Source organism: Typopeltis vanoorti, chromosome 11 (assembly GCF_054136105.1).
Source record: "Typopeltis vanoorti isolate ZY-2024b chromosome 11, IOZ_Tvanoo_1.0, whole genome shotgun sequence".
In the NCBI taxonomy this organism is placed as follows: domain Eukaryota; kingdom Metazoa; phylum Arthropoda; class Arachnida; order Uropygi; family Thelyphonidae; genus Typopeltis; species Typopeltis vanoorti.
The window spans coordinates 137,476,112-137,493,998 of NC_143559.1; the positions used below are offsets into that span (position 1 = coordinate 137,476,112).

General features: G+C 35.9%; 1 protein-coding gene and 1 pseudogene across 2 annotated transcripts in view; one reads left to right on the forward strand and one right to left on the reverse strand.

Moving 5' to 3' along the window:
- The window catches only part of LOC150102101 (nonsense-mediated mRNA decay factor SMG8), a 384,051-nt gene that overhangs the window by 84,178 nt on the left and 281,986 nt on the right, over positions 1–17,887 (reverse strand). For both annotated transcript variants that reach the window (XM_090399980.1, XM_090399979.1), the window contains 2 exons: positions 8,206–8,322; positions 7,950–8,093 (listed from right to left, as the gene is read on the reverse strand). In XM_090399980.1, the coding sequence (XP_090256106.1) occupies positions 7,950–8,093; positions 8,206–8,322 (261 nt within the window). The remainder of the gene's footprint in view (positions 1–7,949; positions 8,094–8,205; positions 8,323–17,887) is intronic.
- Positions 12,721–12,840, forward strand: LOC150102102 (5S ribosomal RNA; annotated as a pseudogene).

Below are 17,887 nucleotides of genomic sequence, written 5' to 3' on the forward strand. Positions count from 1 at the left end.
CAGAAATATAAGACCTGATAATATTGGAGTCAACATTTAACAGACTGATTTGGAGGAAAATTGTAGATAGGAAGTTAGAAATGATGTAAATTTTTCATGCAGTACTATCATATCCTGTACACCCCTTGAGGGTATACATCAGTAATTTGATGATTATGCATATCTAAGTTTTGTAGATCTGGAAAAGGCATATGACAAGATGCCAAGAGAGAAGCTATTCGAAATGCTACAGTTATATGGTGTTAATGGGGTATTATATCAAGCAATGCTTAGTCTTTATTTGAGTTTTAAGTCAGCAGTTAGAATTGAAGGAAGTAGAGGAAGTTGGTTTAATGTTAAATCAGACAAGGATGTACTTTATCCCCTCTGTCATTCATTATCTATATGGATCACAATATGAAGGAAAGTGGTATTCAACATGATATCAAAACTGGAGATGTTAATATCAGCTCTTTGCTTAATGCGAATGATGTTATACTTCTAAATAAATCCGCTACAAGTCTGCAAGATTCCCTGACTAAAGTGAATAACTGTTGTAATAGATATGGTATGAACATCAGCATTAAAAAAACAAAGACAATGAAAATAGGCAGAAACATTGAAAATATCAACTGCATTGTGAATGAAGAGCCTATAGAACAAGTAAAACATTTCAGTTACTTAGGCACGATTTCTAGTGAAGATGGTAAATTAAATATGGAAATGTACAATAGAATCAACAAAGCTGGTATGGTAGGAAGTCAACTGAATAAATTTATATGGAATAAGAGAAAAATTATTCAAAACACTAAATTAGCTGTATACAAGACAGTATTCAAGCCAATTTTAACTTATGGATCTGAGAGTTGGGTCAGAAGTAAAATACTTGACCAAAGCTAGAGACCACAGATATGAGAGTCCTAAGAAAGATTAGGAGCATGAACAAATAGCATCAATGGCAATATCATATTAGAAACAAGGATAATGGGAAAGAACTTGACATTGTCAGCATCCTGGAATGCGTTAGCAGAGCTAATCTCAGATGGTATGGTCACTTGAACAGAATGGGAGAGGAAAAATTTGCAAAACAAATGTTCTCTGCCAGGCTGGCAGGAAAAAGACCAAGATATAGGTGGATTGATACAGTAAAAAGTGCCTTAGAAGATAGATATATAAGATCTGATAATGTTGGAGTCTTGACAAGTAACAGACTGATTTGGAGGAAAATTGTAGATAGGAAGTTAGTAATGATGTAATTTTTCATGTAGTACTATCACATCCTGTACACCCCTTGAGGGTATATATTAGGAATTTGATGATGATGATGACATATCTGTTTGGCTATTAAATACTGCTCTCACATTTGGAATGGGCTGCACAGGAGGTCCTTGAAAATGCTTGACTCAATACAGAGGAGGGCAATTAGATTGATTAATAACCCATCTCTTACAAACTCACTCCTCCCATTTTCACATAGTTTTTCATATAGTATATTTGTTTTCTACAATATGTTATCATCATCAATTAACTGATATGTATTCCCAAGATATGTTCAAGTTACTATGGCAGTACACTAAACGATTAAGTTTACATACATACATTAATCTCCTATCAATAACTTTCCTCCAAATCAGTCTGTTACTTACAAGCACTCCGATATTGTCATATCTAACATTCAACCAAATCATTCAATCTAGACCTTGCTCTTCCTCTGGAGTCTCTTTCCTGTCATCTTGGCATCAAACATCTGTTTCAAAAACCTTTCTTCACCCATTCTATTTTAAGTGGCCATACCACTTTCGATTATCTACGCTGACACATTTTTAAATGCTAATAATGTCAATTTCCTTTCTAATAACTTTATTTTTAATATGATTTTGCCATTGATGCCATCAGTTCACTCCTCTAATTTTTTTCAGAACACTCATATCTGTGGTCTGATCTTTGATTTAAAACTGGTTTAAACACCATTTTGTATACTGCTAGTTTGGTGTTTCGGCTAATTTCTCTATTATTCCATATAAATTTATTCACCTGGCTACCCATCATATCAGCTTTGTTTATTCTATTGTCTATTTCCAGATTTAACCTGTCATCTTCACTAAAAACTGTACACCTAACTAGCTGAAATATTTTACTTGTTCTAAAGAATCTCGATTCAGAATACAGCTGAAATTTTCTATGCCCCTGTCTATTTTTTTTTAATAGTTTTAGTCTTTTTATTGCTGAATTTCATGCCAAATTTGTTACAGCTGTTATTCAACTTAGTTGGTGAATCCTGGAGATTTGCAATAGATGTGTCTAGGAGTGCATCATCGTCTGCATAAAGCAAAGAGCTAAGTTGGACATCTCTAATTCTAATATTAGGCTTGATGCCACGTTCTTTCATGTGATCCACATAGATGATAAATAAAAGTGGAGATAATGTGCATCCTTGTCTTATTACTGATTTTATATCAAACCATCTTCCTGTATTTCCTTCAATTTTGACTGCTGACTGACAACTTAAATATAGACTATTGTATTGCTCTGTATAATGTTCCATTCACCCCATATAATTGTAGTGTTTTGAAAAGGTTTTCTCTGGGCACTTGGTCATATGCCTTTTCCAGATCTACAAAACTTAGGTACAGATCCTTGTCATATTCCCATGATTTCTCGACTATTTGTCTTAAAGTGAAAATCTGATTGGGGAAAAACACCCAGCTTGTTCTTCCCCAAGTTTCTCTTCCACAATCATTCTCGACCTCTTTTCAAGTATACTTGCATAAATTTTACCTAGAACACTTAATAGAGAAATAGATGGGTACTATGAGAGCTCTGCTCCAATGACTGGGAATTCGACCTTCTGAAAAGGCCATCTGAATTATGCAGTGTAGCCACCAAAAATTTCATACCTTCATACTTAAGCATTTCTGGTCAAATATGTACTCCAGATGCCTTTCCACATTTCTAGATTTTGATGGCTTTTTCTACCTCAAGTATTAATATGTACTGCTCTTTGCATTCTGCTTGAAAATTTTCTAGTATGGTTCTATCACTGCTTGGTTTGCTTAAAGGTATTTCAAAGTAATTACTCCAGATATATAGGATATCCTTATCTTCAGTTTACATGTTCCCATTATCATAAAATGATTCCTTTAACTTATTTTTACTTATTATTATTCAATTATTTTTATTTTTCAACATAATCTCTCTTAAGACTAATACATTTATTCCAGCGATGCTCCAGCGCCATTAGTACTCTTCCTTCCATTACTAAACTTTTTCAAAAGCCTCCACAACATTTTCTCACCTACCTGATATTTAATTTCCATACTGGACATCCTTATCTTCAGTTTTCATATCATCTTTATCATCTCCAATTCTTTTTACAGTACCCTTTCCTCCATTTTTAAGTTTCTTCAATAACCTCCAAAACATTTTGCCACCTTCCTGATATTTAATTTCCATACTCTTGCCAAATCTTTCGTTTAGATAATTTTATACATAGCTTAGCGCTCTTATATTTTAATTTGTATTCATTTAGGACATCTGCTGGTTTATTTGCTAGGAAAACTTTTAGTATGCCTTCTTTTCCAGGACTGCTTCTTTAACTTCTTGTGTCCACCATGACGTTCTTATTTTCTGTTCTTGCAGACAACTTCAACCATATACAAGGGTGATCTGAAAAGTTCTTGGCCTAACAATGATAAAACGAATTTATAATTTAAAAATTTTTATTTTTCAACATAATCGTCCTTAAAACTAATACATTTATTCCAGCGATGCTCTAGCACCATTATCCTGTCCCTGTTGTGGTTCTCCGTAAGATCTGCGAAATACCCCTCTACAGATCCCTTAATTTTCCCATTGCCAAAACACTTTTGTGGGCAGGTGCATTGTTCCAACGAAAGATGATTTTTTAATTCTGCAAACCGGGTCTTTACTCAAGAATTTTTTCGTCTAGTCTGGTTAAAAGATTGGAATAATATTCCCTGGTTATGGTTATTGTTTTCCTTTTCAAGATAATTAATAAACATATTGCTTTTAACATTGCAAAACATCGATGCCATGACCTTTGATGCTGATGGAACCGACTTTGTCTTCTTTGGCACTGAACAACTGGCTTCTGTCCACTGTTTTGACTGCTGTTTGGATTCTGGTGCGTGATGGTGAATCCAAGTCTCATCCATAAGAATAAATCGACGCACAAAATCAGTTTTATTCTTGTTCAAATGCTCCAAGTACTGTCCAGAGATTTTCATGCGAGTGTGTTTTAGATCTGCTGTGAGCAAATGCGGCACCCATCTTGCGCAAAGCTTTTTCATTTGCAATTCTTCATGCAAAATATACCCTACACGTTCTTTTGAAATGCCTATAGTCTCAGCAATTTCACGCACTTTGACTTGCTGGTCATCCAATACTATATCATGCACTTGATCAATGATTTTTGGTGTTGTTACACTTTTTGGACGTCCTTCACGTTGATCATCTTCAAGGCTGGTACAGCCACATTTAAACTTGGCAACCCATTTCTTAATTGTTGAAAACAAAGGAGAAGAGTGCCAATAAATGTTTATGAACTTCAAATGAATTTCTTTTGCCGTTAAACCTACTTTTACAAAGAATTTTATAACCGCACGATACACAATTTCATTCATTTCAAGGGATACAGACAACACTTTTGCTTCAGACAGCTGTATAGAATGACTTGTGATTTCACATGGATGCTTATGATAGATGTACCAAGTAGGAAAAAAAAAATCTTGCCGATAGTGTTGCCATCTATGGTTGAGGACTTTTCAGACCACCTTCGTACCTCCCTAGCTTCATAGTTTGCCACTGAGACCAAAAGGTTTGGGTCTTTTTTTCAATTTGTTTAATTTTTTTTCTTTAATGACAGTTGTATAATCAAGTCTACAATTTACTTGTAAAAGCTGTTCAAACTTTGTTAAAAGGTAATAAATAATGGTCACTTCCAATTTCAAATCCTTTGTACACTCTTGCATCCTGAACGAGCATAATGATATTACTATCAACAATGGCCTAGTCAATGAGGCTTCTTCTTATTTCTCGTATCTTTGCCATGTGAACTTGTGCACATCTTTATATTGAAACATGGTGTTAAGTGTTAACATGCTCGCTGCCAACTACAAGCATACTCGTAGTTGGTATATGAGCCTCACAAGACAACTACAAATATACTTGTATGACGTTTACCGCCAGCAACGAGATTACTCATACTAACCTTGAAGAAGTGAAAATGCTTGGAGTGCAGAGTGAGCAGCGAAAGTGTGTATACTTGTAGTTGGTATATGAGCCTCACAAGCCAACTATGAATATACTCGTATGTTGATTACCGCCGGCAACGAGATTACTCGTAGTGACCTTGCTTGGCGTGTGGTAACAAACTATGCCTGAGGAGCGTGGCAGCGAACGTGTTAATAATGACTAGTCTGTGTCCTGAACAGAAGTCCAGTAAATACTTACCATTATTATTGTAGGATACATAGAATCTAGATTAGTTCCCTTTCTTGCAATGTTCCAATACATGTCAAGACCATCTCTATTCAGTTATTTCTTTATGAGACACAAGATTATGATGTTACGAATGTTGTAAATGTTCATTCCCTTCCTCATCTCCAAATTTTTATTAGTTTTATAAAATTTTATAATTTTCTCAAGTTTAATAAAATTGTTTTGTGAATAATTTCATTCTTCCTATGAAAGGTATGGTAATTTTTTGTATTTTTTTTTAAATGCTATTTTTAATTTCTAAAAAACTACAAGTTCATGGATTTATTTCCATTTTTTTTTAAATGTCAATTCTATCAGCATGGACAACACAATCTGTTACATACTGCACTGCTGCAATGATAGGTGTCTGGCTGTCTGCATTAGTATTAAATTTTACAAGTTGGGAAAATGTACTCCAGTCAGTCTGGTTGATTTTCTACATGGGTATCCATGCAGGAGGACATGATTCCTGTGAAGACAGTGTTAATAATGGGAAAATGATTGCTTCATATACATTTTCTTCGACATCCCATGTGAACAGTGGAAAAATCGGAAGGGAGAAGATTGTAAGATTGATTGCAGAATAAGAGTGGGTAGGTATATTGAACAATGCATTTACTCTGTTATTAATAAGGGAGAAGTCATGGGTGTTGATCATTCACTCAAATGATACAACCCTCATCTATTTGTATCGGCACTAGCTCACAGAGTGTTATGTCCTTTAAAGTCACCAATTAAGAGTATGGGCTGAGTCAGTTGCAACATGAGATTATCAAGATCAGTTTAATTTAATTCATAACCAGGTGGTAAATATATAGAGCATACTGTGATATAAAATCCCACAGAAAGACGAATCAATACTGCTTCCAGAGGCAGTATTAACCTGGACACGATGGAAAGAAGTATGACTGTTCATGAGAATAGTTACTTCATCATGAGCAGGACCATCTCCAGTTATGTCCCGGTTTTAAATGTTTCCTGCAGATAGGAAGAAAAAGGTTTGCATTTCTGCTGCAGGTGCTTGATATCAGGTGAGACCCACAACAGTTTCACTGTAAAAAGAAGTTTCCTATTGTTTAGGCTTTGCAGACTTGTCTGATTTTGAGGAGGTTGGGGACTTACCCTTGTTAAGTTTGTATTTCTCATTAGATTTTAGGAAGTATGACGATCAGTGTCCATTTCATCCTCTGGAAAATTAATCAAACATATCATCGAATGTGTCCGGATCACTAGGTAAGTTCAAGTTACTGAAGTATACATTTTTTTCTGTGGGAGTCTGGTAGTTTTTCTTTAAGTGATAACCTTGCTTAATTTTTTTTTCAACTTCCATTGGATGAGTTCTCCTCCAATGGAATGAGACTGTACATTGTGTGATTGATGCACTCAACAGAGAAGCAGTCACAATCGTAAAGTTCTGTTATAATGAAATTATCAGATGGAATAGATATAAGAGTTTCTTTATTACCACATTGGACAGAGATGGCAATGCCGTGACAGACAGTTTGGGCATGTTCATATTTCTGGCATTTGAAGCATCTTAGTAGATGATTAGGGATGCAACAAGACAATTGAGATATCCTGTTTTTACATATATCGGAAACTTAGGAGTATCATAAGGATGTTTCTGGTTGAAACCAGTTGACTATCACTACAGATCAGAATGCACCTCATACCTGTCACTCCCTGATATTTCAGCTCCGAATATATCTCCTCACCAGGAATTGAGGGCTTTATGGGGTGTAACTGTATTGGTATTCAATCAATTGATATTGCTCCGAGCAGTTTTTGGATTGTTATTGACATGATGTTTCTATGAGGTAATTGCCAGAATGTAGTTTCTTAATTGTTTTGGAGAAGCTGCCAGACCTTCTCAACCCTTTTGAATAAAGAAGGCGACATTTTCCATATTAGCTTTTCATGTGTCAATGGGACTTTGTTTGGGTCCCTGAAACAACAGAAGATGAATTCATCTTGAGTGGTTTTTTTGTTCAGTGCCAGAGCTCCCCACCACTATGAAGCCAAACATGGATGCCCACTCTCCAGCAAGCAAGCAAATGACTGCACTCAGGAGTAGAATGCCAGTGCTACCCCAGATGCTGAACAAACACTACAGCAATCACTCGCAAGCAAACCCACTAGCTGTAAGGACTATCCAGAACCAACCATCTTGCCGAAACAGAGGCTAAAGTATTATCAGGATCCCCCTTTCTGGATGTCCGTGGGTCACATCAGCAAACATGGTGGCAAGGCATTGGATCTAAGTCTGGAAGATAGGATAGTAAAAAAAAGACTTAGGAGAAGTAGAGTGAAGAGTACGTGTAGCAAAGGAAAGAATAAGAGAACCATCACTAAGAGTTCCCTTCTGCCATGAACAGGTGCCTCACATGGAGGGGTTATACTAGATGGTTGCTATATTAAACATAGTAAATAAGAATTATCCACAATAAATGTTTTATTACAATGCTACCTACCTATATTGTGAGAATAAAGACTGGAGGGTCCAAGACAGAGAAGTGACCAAGATGGAAACTTGGGCAAAAGACCTGGAGGGCTTTCATTATGCAGCATGCAAGGAAGGTATTCTATCATGGATGACTGTCTTGTCAATAATTTTTCTATTTAAAAAGAAACAGTGATACGAATATGATTAGAATAAATAACAAGTTAATCATGACTGCTTCAATTCAGGTGATGAAAAGTTTTTCATAAACAAAAATCTCACCTCACCTTTTGTGTTAAAATCTGTCTTGTCACCATTTCCCCTCTCTTCATCCTGCTGACTTCCTAATTTTTCTTCACTTGAAGGATGTCCACTTTCTTCTGCTGATCCTGAATCCAGAGGACCTATAATACAACCACCCTTCTTTTACACTTAAAATTTAAGCCCAGTTAAGACAAAAATGAAGAATAAATTATATAATATTACATATTATATATGTCGGCACATAAGACGATATTTGAAGTTAAAAGAAATTGCTGAAACAAGGGGGATCATCATATACTCCAGGTATAAAATCTGAACCACTGTATTCAGTGATTGAAAATGTCAAGCAATTAACACAGGTACTGTGTTCTGATGAGCTTTTGTTTCATATTATGTTCATTAGCATGTTAATATATTAGTATATATTTTATGTATAAATATTTATATTTATTAAACATATTTAGTAGGGCAAGCAATCCTGACATCTTACTGCTGTGATCACAAATGACAATATTCAAAACTGAAGACTGGTATAAACATAAAAAATTTTAATAGTTGTCTTGTATGAGAAGACATTCAAATTAAAGTAAAGAAAATCATTGTTGTTATTTGTATGCCTTGCTATCTTAAAAGTAAATTACATTTAATTTAAATGAATGTCATTGTTCAGTAAGAAGCAGTAATAAGTGTAATCAGTAGTAAGTGTAAAAAATATGTGGTCCAATACAGAAATTTGGGGGTTGTCTTATATGCCTAGTTGCCTTATACATTAGCATATATAGTATATGCTTTTTATTAATCATTAGATTTTTCCTCCATTTTAATTGAAATCATTTAACTGAAAATACATTTACTAATATGATGCTTATAAGAATAAAGACTATTATGTATATAATGGTCATGCTGGAAAAAAAAAAAAAAAAAAAAAAATACATATACAGGGTGTTCGGGATAAATTTGACATATTTATAATTAATTATATTTTTCCGTAAGTTACATGTATTAACACACACTTCTCTTCATTTAAAAGTTTGGACCCTTCTTCATTCATATACAAGATGTCAGAAAGGATGGATAGCTGGAACCCACCTGAATCATGGAAGAGAATAACTTGTATCATGATGATTCGTGCCCGCCATCAAAATAAGGATATTACGACTGCTGCCCAATGCTCCCTGAATACAGTAAAAACAATCAGGCATGAACTAGAGACTTGCAATGGTGACTACGAGGATGTAGCAAGAAGAAAGATCCCTAGCAGACGATCTGATTGCGTTCGTACAGCAGAATTCCTCGCAAATCTGCAGGAACAGGTGTTGAAGAACCCTGGCATTGGAATTCGGGCTTTGTTCGTGGAGTTGCTAACTGTAGTCAAGCCCTGGATAACAAGGGTAGCCAATGGTAGGCCGTATGTATGGCAGCAGGATTCGGCCCCTTGCCACACCTCTGGGAAAAGTCAAAAATGGTTGTCTGAAAATTTCTACGACTTCACCAGTCCAAATGTTTGGCCTCCAAACTCCCCAGACCTTAACCCCATGGATTATTTTGTATGGGGCGCAGTTGAAAAAGACACCAATCGCACTTCCAGTAATACAAAAGCCCAGTTAATGGATAAAATTAAAACAGTTTTTGCGGCCCTTCCCAGGGAGACTGTAGCATCAGCTTGTTCGAGGTTCCGAAGCAGAATTGAAGCTGTGATCGATGCTAATGGTGGTTATTTTGAGTAAATCTTGTTGATAGTATTGTAATTAACTCTGCCTGTAATGTTTTTTTGTCAATTCATTAAATTTAATAGATACAAAGAAGATTTTCTTTTTCCTTACGAAACTGTCAAATTTATCCCGAACACCCTGTATATATATATATTTTTTTTTTTTTCAAAATTCATTTTTACTCGGTTGCAATATTATAAAAAAAGTTTTAATGACTATTACCGAGAGAAAAGATGACAGGTATATTTAAAAAAGATACTACTAGTTTACTAGTTTCGTTGCATGAACATCCTCAGGTATCACAATCAAAGAAGTATATAAAAAATTACAGAGACTTAAAGTTGTACTAACAGACTTAAAATTGTTTGAGGTCTAAAAGACGGTGTCAATAACCTCTATTTATTTTTAGACCACCTAAACAAGTGCCATGATAAAATCTCTTTCACCTTCGAACTGGAATCAGATGACTGCCTTCCCTTTTTAGACCTCAAACTTACCAGATGTGCTGAGAGTATTAAAATCTCAATTTTTAGAAAGCCTACTCATACTGACAGATACCTTCATGCTTCCTCCCATCACTATCCCCCACAAAAATGTGGTATTATTTCCACTTTAGCCCACCGAGCCAAATCATTACTTACAGAAGAAACAGAAATTGAAAATGAACTCCGTTTTCTTAAAAAAACGTTTATTAACAATGGTTTCTCTCCAAAGAAAATTGACAAATTTCTTTCCCCCAGGCACTCAACTACTTCTGAAGATCCCTCTTCCCCAAGAGCCTTCATCTCCTTGCCTTACATCAGCTCTCTTTCACCAAAACTGGCCAAGATTCTCAAGAAATTCAACTTCAAAACATGCTTCACTACGCTTCCAAAACTTCGTTCATTACTTAGCAAACATAAACAGAAACATCTTCCTACTCAGTTTCCAGGAGTGTACAAGATTTTGTGTGATTGCGGAAAGCCATACTATGGACAGACTGCTAAATCCATCCTTCTACGTTTGGATGAACACCGTAGAGATATCTCCTATAACAGGACTAGAGCTAGCGCTCTCTCTAGTCATGTTCTCTTTTCAGCTAACTCAGACGAAGGCCGCCAGCACATTGTAAACTGGACTCAAACTGCTAACATCCATGTGTGCTACAATGAACTCGAAAGATTGTTGAATCTAGGGAAATTTCTCTAGATTCCTCTCATATCAACAACAGCCTGAGTTACAATCTCTCTGACGCACACGTTGCTTCTGTTCAGTACTGGCGCACTCGCAACAGCGCGTAGTATTCGTTTGTTTGGAACTCATACTTGCATTTTTTTCAAACATGCTACTGTTTTTTATGCTTGTTCTGTTAGTACAATTTTAAGTCTCTGTAATTTTTTATATACTTCTTTGATTGTGATACCTGAGGATGTTCATGCAACGAAACTAGTAAACTAGTAGTATCTTTTTTAAATATACCTGTCATCTTTTCTCTCGGTAATAGTCATTAAACCTTTTTTTATTATATATATATATGTGAAAAAATTAGTTTGAATGACTATAATACCGAGAATAAAAAGAATAAAGTTTAATGCTGAGATACTACTAGTTTCATTGAATAAAATTCAACTTCTTCAGGTATCAAAGACAAAGAATTATGTAAAATAACAGAGACATAATAAAATTACATCAACAGAACTAATATAAAAGACCGAAGTACAGTTTAAAACAGGAATGCGTGCTGGAATTGGAATTCCAATTAAAGTTGGCTACATGCGAGAGTTGTCACGAGAGCGCCAGTATTGGACAGTGGCAATGTGTGCATCAGAAAGATTGTAGCTAAGGCTGTTGTTTATATGGGATGAATCAAGGGATATATCTTTAGATTCAACTATCTTCCTTTCGAGCTCATCGTAACACCTATGAATATTAGAAGTTTGCAGCCAGTCTACGAGGTGCTGAAGGCCTTCATCCGAGTTAACAGAGAAGAGAATGTGGCTTGAGAGAGCGGTGGCCCTGGTCCTATTGTAGGAAATGTCTCTTCTGTGTTCCTCAATACGTAAAAGGATAGTAGCGCCGTCTGACCGTAATATAGTTTGCCACATTCACACAAGATCTTGTAGACTCCTGGATACTGGAGAGGGAGATATTTTATTTTAGGTCTCTTAGTATTAATCGAAGTTTTGGAAATGTAGTGAAACAAGTTCTAATGTTGAATTTCCTAAGAATTTTTGCCAGTTTTGGGGTGAGAGAGAGCTGATGTATGGTAAAGATATGAATGCTCTTGGGGAAGAAGAATCTTCAATAGCAGGAGAACGATGGTGAGAGATAAATTTATCAATTTTCTTAAGTGAGAAACCATTGTTGACAAAAGTCCTTTTTAGTAAATTAAGCTCATTTTCAATCTCTGTTTCATCTGTTAGTAAAGATATGGCACGATGTGCCAGGGTTGAATTAATTCCAAATTTCTGCAGAGGATAGTGATGTGAAGAAGCATGAAGGTATCTGTCTGTGTGTATCGGTTTTCTAAAAATAGAGATTTTGATGTTATCGGTGCATCTTGTGAGTTTTAAGTCGAAAAAGGAAAGTCCACTGTCCAATGATGTATTCCTCATTTGGGAACACGGTTTAAATAACCTCAATATTTTTCTAGACCATCTAAACAAGTTTCATGAGAATATGAATTTCACGTACGAACTGGAATCCAACAGTCTTTCCTTTTTTGGACTTAAAACTCACAAGATGCACTGATAAAATATTCTCCTCCTGCTTCAATATAGTGTTCCCAGCATTTTTCTTGAACTGATTAAAAAAAAAAAAAAAGGGCTTTGAGTTGCTCTGTTATATGTCAGTGGCCAGATCGGTTTGAAAGCACAAGTTCTTGTCAGATCACTGAAGTTAAGCAAAACCTGAGCCCAGTTAGTACTTAGGGGGGTAACCACCTGGGAACCCTGGGTGCCGCTGGCATTAATTATTTTTACTGGCCTGGTTGGGTAAGTGGTTAGTGTATCTGCTGTCCAGCCAGAAGGCTGCAGGTTCAAATCCCACTGGTGGTGGTGGGCAGATGGCATTGGTGATGATGATGGTAGTTGCAGGTGTCCTGCAACTACCATCCCTTTGGATTTCCTGGAGGTGTCCACTACTCCCTTTGGACTTTCTGGAGGTGTCACGTAATAATAATAATATATTCTGTTTAATTTAATTTGTATTGAAACCTTTGTTTTTTAAGTACAGATTTTGACTTAGGGAATAAAAGAAATCACAGAGAGCCATCAGATGGCTCAAAAGAAAATTGCAGGTACAATTGCAATGTTCTTTTCAGCTAGAAACTTGCAAGTTGAAAAAGCTGAATCAGCTCTTTCAATTTGTGTCCAGAGAGAAGTCATCTTCAACTTAAGTTTCACCATCTTTAAACCTTTGAACATGTGAATATCTTTGAGCGGTATTATTCCTGAAAGTTGTTTTAAGCATTTAATAAGTTTAATGGCTTTTTTGCCAAGATCAATGAAGAAGTGATGCATGCATGAACACACACGTGCACATAGTTCATCATCAAATTCCTGACACCATCAAGGGGTATACAGGATATGATAGTACTACATGAAAAACTTACATCATTACTAACTTAATATCTACAATTTTCCTCTAAATCAATCTGTTACCTGTCACGACTCCAACATTATTAAATCTTAAATTTCTATCTTCTAAGGCATACTGTATCAATCCACCTATTATCTTGGTCTTCGTCTGGGTCTTTTCCTACCAAATTGGCAGAGAACACTTGTTTGGATAATCTTTCCTCTCCCATTCTGTTTAAATGACCATACCACCTGAGATTAGCTCTGTAATGATGTATTCACATCCTTGTCTGACACCAGAATTAACATTAAACCATCTTCCTATACTTCCTTCAGTTCTGACTGCTAACTTACAACTCAAATAAGGACTGCGTATATTGTGTGATATAATACCCCATTGACACCACCATATAACTGTAGCATTTCGAATTTCTTCTCTCTTGGCACTTCATCATATGCCTTTTCCAGATCTACAAAACTCAAATACAAATCTTTGTTATATTCCCATGATTTCTCGAATATTTGTCATAAAGTAAAAATCTAATCCTGACAGCCTCTATTTGGCCTGAATCCAGCTTGTTCTTCACAAAGATTCTCTTCTACAATTCTTCTCGACCGTTTCTCAAGTATATTTGAGAATCTTACCAGGAACACTCAGTAGAAAAATACCTCTGTAATTCTCACATTCAGTTTTATTTCCCTTTTAATATATGGGTACTATGAGAGCTCTACTCCAATCATCTGGAATTCATCCCTCTGTCCAGGCAGTGCAGCCACTGCAAGACTTTTATACCTCTATACTTGAGCATTTCTGGTCAAATATCATCTACTCCAGCTGCCTTTCAACATTTCAGGCTTTGAATGGCTTCTTCTACTTCAAGTATGGATATGTATGCCTGGTCAGTGCTTTTTTTACCTCTGTGCTATCATTGATTGTTTCATTTAGCAATTTTTCGAAGTAATTACTCAATACTTCAAGGATATCTTTTTCTCCCGTTTTCATGTCACCTTTATCATCTCTAACTCCTTTTACAGCACTCTTTCCACCATTCCTAAGCTTCTTCAACAACTTCCAGAATATTTTGCCACCTTCTTGATATTTATTTTCTATGTTCTTGCCAAAGTCCTCCCATGACATTTGTTTAGCTAGTTTTACACAGTGTTTTGCTTTCTTACATTTGTCTCTGTATTCTCTAAGGAGCACAAGCTGACTTATTTGCCAGGAACTTTTGATATGCCTTCTTTTCTCTCACTGCCTCTTTAACTTCCTGTGTCCACCATGGAGTTCTAATTTTTCTATCCTTGCAGACAACCTTCCCACGTACTTCTCTGGATGAATTAATCAATGTTTTCTTCAGTGCTTGCAGTGAATCTCCCAGGTCTGGTTCCTGTTCTCAAACACTTTCATTTTTTCTTGAATAATGTATGTGTATTTTAGTCTACAGTTCATATCATAAACACACAGTTCATTAATATTGATACATCAAAGCACTGTGGGTGATGCAATGACTTCAAGCTTTTCATTATGTTACGACATTTCTCTCTCTCTATATATATATCTGCTTACAAAACAATAGGCTAGCATGCCCAAATTCTTTATAACAGCAATGTCCCAGAGCTTTGAGTTTAATGGTGCAAGGGCTACTCAGGTCATAATGTGCCGGTCATGATTTTAGCAGGATCTAAGGTGAAGGTAATGTGATAAAAAAAAATGGATAAAACAGATAAAAAAATAGAACTACATATTAAAAAGCATTCATTAAATAAAATTAACATATATAATATATATACAATTTACATTCAGGAAATAACAGTGAAGGAAAAGGAGTAGCAGCCATAGTATTCAACACAAAAAGGAGGCTAATCTTCTTGAATGGCAGGCAGTCTCAAGTAGAGTGATGTGGGCAAATATCAGAATGGGGAATTGGACAACGAGACTTATTTGTGCCTATGGTCCCACAGAAGGTTGAAGTAGAAGTTGAAGTAAGGTAGAAGTGGAAGAATTTTTTGATGTTTTAAGAAAAAGCAACTGACACAATGAAAAAGGAAAAGTTGGTCCTTGTTGGGGATCTAAATAGTAGAGTAGGAAATGACTGTCAGACATACAAAAATATTTTGGGAAAATTTGGAGAAAAGAGCAAAGCTAATAATAATGGCAAATACCTGTTGGATTTCTGCTCAGGACATGGACTGGTTATTACTAACACCATGTTCCAACATAAAAATGTGCACAAATTCACATGGAGAGAAGAGGTGAGGAATAAGAAAAGTCTCATTGGCTATGTTATTGTTGATAGTGATGTTTTCTCCCTGGTGTAGGACACCAGAGTGTACAGAGGATTTGAAATTGGAAGGGTGGGGTCACTACCCAGACGGTTTCAACCTTTTTTGAGGTCTCCTCAGTGAATAATCAAGCTTATATAAAATTACTTGGTAACCCTAATATACAGTATCCCCAAGTTAAAAAATTAATTATATCTATATCTCCTCCAGAGATTATTATTAAAAATAAAAACACCTTGCTGCATCTTCTATAGGTAAAGTTTATAAGGCTATGTATTACTAAAACCTTGGTATTTAGAGTCTAGCTACTCACTGAAGAGACTTCAAAAAAAGTTGAAACCGGTCTGGGTAGTGATCCCACCCATAATGTATTGCAGTATACATCTTTTAGTGAGATGTGCTTTACATTATGGGAAAATACTAAGAATAGTGATTGGAGCTTTATCAACCTTTACAATGAGTTGCCCTGGTGTTGTACCGTCTTTAGACTTGAACTATGTTTCAGGCGCAAACTTAATTGTTTGCATACTTAGGATTAGGAGTTAAATAACCAAGCTTATATAAAATTACATGGTAATCCTTATATATATATATATATATACACAGGGTGTTCGGGATAAATTTGACAGTTTCGTAAGGAAAAAGAAAATCTTCTTTGTATCTATTAAATTTAATGAATTGACAAAAAAACATTACAGGCAGAGTTAATTACAATACTATCAACAAGATTTACTCAAAATAACCACCATTAGCATCGATCACAGCTTCAATTCTGCTTCGGAACCTCGAACAAGCTGATGCTACAGTCTCCCTGGGAAGGGCCGCAAAAACTGTTTTAATTTTATCCATTAACTGGGCTTTTGTATTACTGGAAGTGCGATTGGTGTCTTTTTCAACTGCGCCCCATACAAAATAATCCATGGGGTTAAGGTCTGGGGAGTTTGGAGGCCAAACATTTGGACTGGTGAAGTCGTAGAAATTTTCAGACAACCATTTTTGACTTTTCCCAGAGGTGTGGCAAGGGGCCGAATCCTGCTGCCATACATACGGCCTACCATTGGCTACCCTTGTTATCCAGGGCTTGACTACAGTTAGCAACTCCACGAACAAAGCCCGAATTCCAATGCCAGGGTTCTTCAACACCTGTTCCTGCAGATTTGCGAGGAATTCTGCTGTACGAACGCAATCAGATCGTCTGCTAGGGATCTTTCTTCTTGCTACATCCTCGTAGTCACCATTGCAAGTCTCTAGTTCATGCCTGATTGTTTTTACTGTATTCAGGGAGCATTGGGCAGCAGTCGTAATATCCTTATTTTGATGGCGGGCACGAATCATCATGATACAAGTTATTCTCTTCCATGATTCAGGTGGGTTCCAGCTATCCATCCTTTCTGACATCTTGTATATGAATGAAGAAGGGTCCAAACTTTTAAATGAAGAGAAGTGTGTGTTAATACATGTAACTTACGGAAAAATATAATTAATTATAAATATGTCAAATTTATCCCAAACACCCTGTATATATGGATCTATGTAACAGCTTGGTGTTTTCCTATTAGATCCTGTTGCTAGTGTTTTCAATCCCATGTCATGCTAAGCGAAATATGTGAGGTTTGATGAGCTGGATGTGGTCCTGATGTTCAGAGATATGTTCATTAACAGATCTTCCTGTATGTCTGTACTAAGGCATGTTGCATGAACAATGGTGCTTTGTATATGTAAGGTAGCATCAATGGTAAGCGTTTGTCTATTGGTTATGAATTTATTAGATGGATTTTTATTTATTTTTCATAATTTTCGCCATATATGTGTAAAAGTACTCTCGTGTTTACTCTCCTAATAACCCAGACAAGAAGTCTGGGTCACTATTAGGAGAGTAATTAATCATTTAGTAGAACTATTTGAGTTTTAAGTTCTTGTTTAACACATTGACTGTCAACTACGAGATAATTCGTAGTAGGCGATCTGGCTGAGAGGGCCGACTATGAATTATCTCGTAGTTGCTGGACTTGCCTTTTTCATGCAGCTGTGGTATATTCGTAGTATATAAGCATAACTAAGGATAATTGACTTCTGGGAAGAGAAAAAAAAATCAAGGCTGGCATACATGAACAGAAAATTTATTCATACAGTGAAAATCAAATCCAAAGTAA